Source organism: Mustela nigripes, chromosome 1 (genome assembly GCF_022355385.1).
Source record: "Mustela nigripes isolate SB6536 chromosome 1, MUSNIG.SB6536, whole genome shotgun sequence".
NCBI lineage: Eukaryota > Metazoa > Chordata > Mammalia > Carnivora > Mustelidae > Mustela > Mustela nigripes.
The window spans coordinates 37,778,669-37,787,424 of record NC_081557.1 but is presented as its reverse complement, the minus strand read 5'-3'; the positions used below and the strand labels follow the sequence as shown (position 1 = coordinate 37,787,424).

General features: G+C 39.2%; 1 protein-coding gene across 1 annotated transcript in view; it reads right to left on the bottom strand.

Annotated features, from left to right (window-relative positions):
* Positions 1–6,876: 6,876 nt before the first annotated feature.
* The window catches only part of PTH (parathyroid hormone), a 3,240-nt gene continuing 1,360 nt past the window's right edge, over positions 6,877–8,756 (bottom strand). The window contains exons 2-3 of the mRNA XM_059388862.1: positions 7,258–7,353; positions 6,877–7,138 (exon numbers count right to left, since the gene is read on the bottom strand). Coding sequence (XP_059244845.1) covers positions 6,877–7,138; positions 7,258–7,353 — 358 coding nt within the window. The remainder of the gene's footprint in view (positions 7,139–7,257; positions 7,354–8,756) is intronic.

The window sequence follows — 8,756 nt, the reverse complement described above, 5'->3', positions numbered from 1 at the left end:
GGAAAGACGGAGACTTTTTCCCCTAAGGTAAGGAACACGGCAGGGATGTCCATTCACCGCTGTTGTTCAACATAGTTCTAGAAGTCCTAGCCTTAGCAATCAGACAAAAAGAAATAAAAGGCATCCAAATCAGTAAAGAAGTCAAATGCTCGCTCTTTGCAGATGACATGATACTCTATGTGGAAAACCCAAAAGACTGCACCCCAAAATTGCCAGAACTCATACAAGAAATGAGTGGCAGGATATAAAATCAGTGCACAGAAATCAGTTGTATTTCTATAAACCAACAATGAGACAGAAGAAAGAGAAATTAAGGAGTTGATTCAATTTACAATTTCACCAAAAACTACAAGATATCTAGGAACAAACCTAACCAAAGAGGCAAAGGATCTGTACTCAGAAAACTATAGAATGCTTATGAAAGAAATTGAGGAAGATACAAAGAAAAGGAAAAATGTTCCATGCTCATGGATTGAAAGAATAAATATTATTTAAATGTCTATGCTACCTAGAGCAATCTACACATTCATTTCAATCTCTGTCAAAATACCATCAACTTACTTCACAGAGCTGGAGCAAATAATCCTAAAATAATCCTAAAATCCTAAAATAATCCTAAAAAAACCCTGAAACCAGAAAAGACCCAAAAGCCAAAGGAATGTTGAAAAATAAGACCAAAACTGGTGACATTACAATTCCAGACTTCGAACTCTATTACAAAGCTGTAATCATCAAGGCAGTATGGCACTGGCACAAAACCAGACACATAGATCAATGCACCAGAATAGAGAACCCAGAAATGAATACTCAACTCTATGGTCAACTAATCTTCAACAAAGCAGGAAAGAACGTTCAATGGAAAAAAGACAGTCTCTTCAACAAATGGTGTTGGGAAAATTGGTCAGCCACATACAGAAGAATGAAACCGGACCATTTCCTTATACCACACACAAAAATAGACTCAAATGGATGAAGGACTTCAATGTGAGACAGGAATCCCATCAAAATCCTTGAGGAGAACACAGAAAGCAACTTCTTTGACCTTGGCCACAGCAACTTCTTGCTGGACACATCTGCAAAGACAAGGGAAACAAAAGAAAAGTGAACTATTGGGACATCATCAAGATAAAAAGCTTTTGCACAGTAAAGGAAACAGTTGACAAAACCAAAAGACAACTGACAGAATGGGAGAAAATATTTGCAAATGTTTTATCAGATGAAGGGATGATATCCAAAATCTATAAAGAACTTATCAAACTCAACACCCAAAGAACAAATAATCCAATCAAGAAATAGGCAGAAACGTGTACAGAATGGCTGCAAGGAAGACACCCAAATGGCCAACAGACACATGAACAAATGCTCAACATCACTTGGCATCAGGGAAATATAAATCAAAACCACAACGAGATACCCCCTCATGCTAGTCAGAATGGCTAAAATTAACTACTCAGGAAACAACAGATGTTGGCAAGGATGCAGAGAAAGGGGAAACCTCCCACACTGTTGGTAGGAAATTTGGTGCAGCCACTCTGGAAAATACTATGGAGATTCCTCAAAAAGTTTAAAATAGAGCTACCCTACAACCCAGCAATTACACTACTGGGTATTTACCCCAAAGACACAAATGTAGTGATCCGAAGGGGCACCTGTACCCCAATGTTCATAGCAGCAATGTCCACAATAGCCAAACTATGGAAAGAGCCCAGATGTCCATCAAAATGTGAATGGATAAAGAAGATGTGGTATATATGTACACACACACACACATCCATTGTATATATACAATAAAATATTACATAGCCATCAAAAAAGAAATCTTGCCATTTGCAATGATGTGGATGGAATTAAAGGGTATTAGGCTAAGCGAAGCAAGTCAGAGAAAGAGAATTATCATTTGATCTCTCTGATATGAGGAATTTGACAGGCAGAGCAAAATATTTTTATGAGAAGTCTAAAATCCAATTAAGAAGTTGCAGTACCTCAGAGAAGCACAAAACTGAGAACAGCCACATTGAAATGGGAGCCATGAAAAACTCAGAAAAGAATTAACATGTTCCATCATCATGCTCCATGTTCCAAGACGCCTGTTTGAGATTCTGCAAACAGCACTTCTACTTCACCTGCTTCAAGCATTTGGAGAAGGAGGATCAGGACAACCTTTCCACTTGTCCCCAGTGTCTTGATATCTCTTGGATCCAGAGAATCCAGACTAACATGGCCCTGAGGAAATGGGTGGCTGAAATCAAAGTGATGATGTCTTTGATAAGCAGGTAGTGCTGGATGTGAGATTCTCTGTGAGTATGATTCTGGATCTACCCACAACCAATGACTTGCTCATTTTCTCATAATGACATGCAGAGCACGGGAGGTGGGTAGATCCAGATGAGACCACCAGAGAGTGCCAAAACATTCATTTCTATTTTTTGTGTCCTGGGGTCCTCCTGCTTCAGCTCTGGCTGCCACTATAGGGCGTAGAATTTGGAGAAACACTGGAATGAGCTATGGATGTTTGCTGTGGTTCTGGGTTGTGAGCCTCAAGCAGGGACATGAAGTCACTGTCGACACAGACACTGAGAACATTCTCCACATGAACCCAAACTTAAAGAGGTGGGGATTTTCCTGGACTGCAACCTGAAAGACATTTCATTTTTCAGTTGCACTTGTGGTTTCCAGGTACACACCTTCATAAATATATCTTCCCCAGAACCTCTTCATCTACTTTTCTATCCTGGGATCCTAAAAGACTGTGAGAATGTACAACCCATGAAGATCTGTGCCATGGAAGCTGCAGATGTTGCAATCTGGCCATAGTCCTCTCAAGGAGATGTGATCTTTGTCCAAAAAGAAGAGCATATAGAATGAAACTGATAAATCATACATTCTTGAACTCCTCTAATAGTACCAGGAGTTTACATAGTTGAGGAAACTATCCAATTGGTTTTACCAAAAAGGAAACTTTAGGATAAGAATTACAAAATTAATCATTGATTTTAGAACCTGACTATTCTAATTACTGGGCTCTGCTTGGGATGAAGTTGAACTAGACCCAACAGGCCCAGTTTAAGGGCAGGTTTTTTCTTCCTTCAGCATGTCCTTGGAGGGGCCACCTCCATGAATGGCTGCTTCAAAATGGAACCAAGGTCTTGTTTCTGTCAAGTTCTGTGTAGTCTGTGTTGGATACTCACAGGTCCAATCCCTGAAGGCTTGGGAAGAAAGTTTTCCTGTGTCTAGACCATGTGGGGAGGAGAATGACAGTGCTGGAGACATTCAAAGGGACACATTATCCAAGGATTAAATTAATCAATGGTAGAAAGTCATGGAAGAGTCACTTGTGTGCCCCCATCTGATACTGACCTTTCAGGGACTAAAAATTGATTCAAAGAGCAGAGTAAAGCAATTTTTCACTCCCTAAAAATGATAAACGAACCTGTATTTCCATGGGAACTTAAGATATTATCTTTAAAATTATCTATAAAGCTATGGGGAAATAAAAAAATCATTTGATAGGGATGCCTGGGTGGCTCAGTCAGTTAAGCATCTGCCTTCAGCTCAGGTCCTGGTCCCAGGGTCCTGGCATCAAGCCTGGCACCAGGCTCCCTACTCAGTGGGGAGCCTGCTTCTCCTTCTCCCTCTGCCACTACACCTGCTTGTGCTCTCTCTCTCTCAAATAAAATAAAATCGTTTAAAAAATTGTTTAAAGATGGTATTTGGAGCACTGCCCATATTTAAAAATAATAAAGTTCCAACATAACATTTTGTCATACAAAAAATAGACTCCAGAACAATAAATACTTAAAAATGAAAGGTAAAACTCTAAAGCAGATATAAGAGATAGCTTTGTGACCTAGGATTGGGGAAAGACTTCTTCAGTAACACCCCAAAACACAAACACTAAGTGAAAAATTGATGTATTTGTGTTCATCAAAATTAAGCATAGAGTTAGTAAATATATGATACACTGGGAGAAAATATCTGTGACATTGAAAAGCAACAAGGAATTTGTATTAGAATCTGCAAAGAACTCAACATTTTAGGGCCAGAAAACAAATTAAATATTGGCAAAAATATTAAAAATAAAAGTTCACAGACAGGGAGGCCCAAGTGGCCAAAATACAGAGCAAAGTTCAATCTCAGTACTAATCAGAGGTAGGCAAATTAAAACAGTAAGTTATCATTTACCATCAATATGACAAACCTTTTTATAAATGTATGTACTTCCAATTGCAGGTGGAAATAGGCAGAAATGCCTTGTTCTTCTAGTGGAAATAGAAACTGCACATGTGATTCACAAGCAGTCTTGAAAAGCTTGTTTGTGTATCAGGATTCCACCGCTGCATAAATATCCCACAGGAAATCTCACAAAGTTCCATCAGGGGACAAAAATCAAGAAGAGTCATTGAGGGGGTGCCTGGATACCTCAGTTGGTAAAGCAACTGACTCTTGATCTCATCTCAGGTCTTGAACACAGGGTTGTGATTTCAAGCCCTACCTTGGGCTCCATGCTGGGCGGACCCTACTTTAAAAAAACAAAAACAAAAAAAGGAATATTCATTGAGGCTTGACACTACCAAGGGGCTGGAGGCACTGTCCACACCACCTCTTAGTGCTTGTTTTTGTATTAGTAGGCTGGAAAACCAAAACTACATTACCCAGACCCCTCTGCAGCTGAGGTTCTGGAAGAGGTTTAGGTTCAGCAGATTGTATGCACTCCTGTGAGATTGGGCAGGCTTAAGTAAAGTGATTCTGTTACTTCTCCCTTTCTGCTGGCAAGCACTGTTGTGGAGGGATTAGATTTTGTTGTGCTAGTGCTAGCAGATCCCAGCAGCAAGACACACTAGAGATCAAGAAATGAAGTGCTTGACATTGTTTTTCCTGGGGTTGGTCATAGCAGGTACAGCTGGTTTCTGGAATAGCAGTAGAAGCATCTGCCTCCTGATCAGGGCAGTCTCAGGGTAGTATCATTCAACTACTGACATTAGAATAGAACAACTCTCTTGATAACTTTGTGAGTTTTTCCTCCCAAGTTTAATGAAGAGTCTATTTTCATCAGCCTTCTCAATGATTTTGTTACGAATCCCTTCCTATTTATTTTTTTTTAAGATTTTATTTATTTATTTGGCAGACAGAGATCACAAGTAGGCAGAGAGAAGGGGAAGCAGGCTCCCTGCTGAGCAGAGAGCCCAATGTGGGGCTCGATCTCAGGACCCTGAGATCATGACCTGAGCCGAAGGCAGAGGCTTAACACACTGAGCCACCCAGGCGCCCCCAAATCCCTTCCGATTTAAACCGTAGATTTTGTTCTCTGCTTTTAAACCAAAGCCTTGTTGATTCCACCAGGATGCCCAGCATTTGTTAATACTCTTCTACATTTTGCAAAATTTGCTTACCATTTCAGTCACATCTCAATTATTCCCTACATCAGTAAGATCTGTTCCCTTCTCTATCATTGTTTTGCATTCCACAAGTAATATTGTAAGTACTTGCTTAGATATCTGCCTTCCTCATTCAAACATGAATTCTTTGAGGCCAGGATGGGACCTTAGTCCTCAGTGACACAAGGCATACTTTATTTTTTTGAACACCTTTTTAAGTATATTTATTTATTTTCATTAGTAATCTGTATACACAATGTAGTGCTCAAACTCATAACCCCGAGATCAAGAGTCATGTGGTCTACTGACTGAGACAGCCAGGGGCCCACACAAGGCACATTTTCATTGCACATGGAGACGTTGAATTGGACAGCACAGAATATAGAACATTCCCATCATCACCGAAAATTCTGTTGGACAGCATTGATCGAAATAGAGCAGCGTTCTGTGTTATACACTTCTGGAGTATCTTATACTTTTCTTTCATAGTGCTTATCAAAGCTAATAATGAATTAGTGTCTGTCTTTCCTACTAAATTGTAGGCCCCATTAAGATAGGAATTGTGTCCATTTTGCTTACCAGTGTATGTCCAGTGTCTAATTCAGTAAATGACAAATAATGGACACTAAATTGACATTTGTCAAATAACAAGTGAATGAAATTATATTCTAATAAACGCAAAAATTCTGTTCTTTGCAATTTGGGATCTAGACTAGTGCATAGACAAATGCTTTTTCAAGTTTCAGACGACTTTCTGCCTTTCCTTGCTGAGCATTTCTTCTCCTGAAATGAAGAGACAATAGTATCCAGATAGTGGGGATCTGGGGACCTAGTACTTTGGTAATATTAAAAGGATGATGTTCAAATATGGGAGTGAGACATATGATTAAAAAAACATCTTGCATTATTCTTCCTACCCAAGATCAATTTAAACATCTTTTTTAAAGATTTTATTTATTTATTTGACAGAGAGAGATCACAAGCAGGCAGAGAGGCAGGCAGAGAGAGAGGAGGAAGCAGGCTCCCTGCTGAGCAGAGAGCCTAATGCGGGGCTTGATCCCAGGACCCCGGGACCATGACCCGAGCCGAAGGCAGCAGCTTAACCCACTGAGCCACCCAGGCGCCCCTCAATTTAAACATTTTGGTATTACTCATAACGCCAGAGAGAGAGAAAAATACTCAGCTTCATTTATTTAAAATTATGATCATTAAATTTTTATTTTGCATCATAAGATGGGAGAGAGGTTAAAAAGTGCAATTTTATTCTTTTATAAATTATGCAAAAACATACTTTAAAAAGAATAAACAATAGAAATAGAATAATTAAAAGAACTTTTAAATGAATTAAAGTAGAATCAAAATAATCAATTTCAGCCATCATGGCTAGCAATGGATTAGATGTAAATTTTGATGTTTATTAAGCTTAAGAGCTTGAAAATGTTAGCAGCATGTAATATTGTTGCCCTATGCTGTTTACAACAGTGCTCTGGTATATCCATAGTCACTGGGATTTAGCTTTAGTTAATACATCCACATCAGCTTTGTCTGCTTCTCCAAGACTTTTTTGATGGTTCTCAACCAGGACGTTGTCTTCCTTTTTCCGGGGTCTCTGGGACCCAGCATCTCTGTGCACTATTGGAGCTCCAAGGGCAACAAAGTTGTGCACATCCTGCAGCTTCTTCCGCAGCCATTCCACCCTCTCCATGGAGCTCAGGTGTTTGCCCAGATTATGCATGAACTGTATCTCACTCACAGATCTCTTCCTGGAGGGAACAGAAACAGGAAGGACCACTCCATTAGCTCTCCCCTTCCTGATCATAAAGCCAACCTCAGAAATCCAATTCCCATGCCTTCACCATGCAGAAGAGATTACAATACTTACTTAACAGGTTTCCCATCCGATTTTGCAAGAAAACAAATGGCAAACATGACAATCATTACTTTAACCATGTCTTTTGTAGACATCATCTTCACTAAAAGGAAAAGGGAAATGGAAGTATTTAAAAATATTTTTAACATGCCAAACTGTACAATTAAATTTATAGTTAGTTATCCTTACAACCATACATCTGTGCAGAGTGTTACAACAACTAATTGAATTGGTTTTCACGAAAGACTTTTTAGAATTGGCCTCTTTTATTTTACAGATGTATTAGTATATATTATATACTCACATAATTTGACTTAGAAATTAGATGAGTTTTACTTTCTTAAGTATCTTTTTGAGAGTTTTGTGCAAGTTTTAATATATGAGTTTTAAGCCACATGAGGAATGAAGTCTTCCTTTTTAGAATTTCCTCCCACATTTTATGTTGGTTATGATTAAGTGCTTATAATTTACTTGAAAATGCTCTTTCTCTCTCTCTTTTTAAAGATTTTATTTATTAATTTAATAGAGAGTACAAGTGGGGGCAGGGGCAGAGGGAGAGCAAGAAGCAAACTCCCCCCGGGCAGGGAACCCGACCAGGGCTTTGTCCCAGAACCTTGGAAGCTAAAGGCAGGTGCTTAACCAACTGAGCCAACCAGGCACCCCCCAAAATAGCTAATTCTCTTAACCAGATACATTGCTAACATTGTTTATTTACTTAGCAAATTTCTTTTTTCATAAGTCAACTTCATTTCAGGCACTGCAATAATAACCATAAATACCAACTTAATAGGCTCTGATTTTGAGATTTTTAATGAATTCATGTACACTTCTGTCATTAAAAAGAAGGTGTGCATGTATTTTAAAATCATCTAATTAATTACTTGTTTATGGATTTAGAACCTTGGCTCCATATAAAATGCTGTCTATTTTTTTCAGCTTTTTAAAAAAAGATTTTATTTATTTATTTATCAGAGAGAGAGAGAGAGCACAAGCAAAGGAGTGGCAGAGGGAGAGGAAGAAGCAGGCTCCCCACAGAGCAGGAAGCCCGATGCAGGACTCAATTTCAGGACCCTGGGATCATGACCTGAGCTGAAGGCAGCTGCTTAACCAACTGAGACACTCTAGCATCCCTCTTTTTCAGCTCATTTTATTAGTAATTTGTTAGAGTTTAATTGTTGGCACTTTTCCTCTTTTGCTCATAAAGCTTTTCATCTCTAAATAGAATAGCCTTACCTTAATCTGCATTTCAGTAATTGCAAAGCCTATTATTACAGAAGTGCTTTTTCTTAATGCTTGTTAAGAAAATGTTCTCCAGGGGCGCCTGGGTGGCTCAGCGGGTTAAGCCACTGCCTTCGGCTCAGGTCATGATCTCGGGGTCCTGGGATCGAGCCCCGCGTCGGGCTCTCTGCTCAGCAGGGAGCCTGCTTCCTCCTCTCTCTCTGCCTGACTCTCTGCCTACTTGTGATCTCTCTCTGTCAGATAAATAAATAAAATCTTTAAAAAAAAAAGAA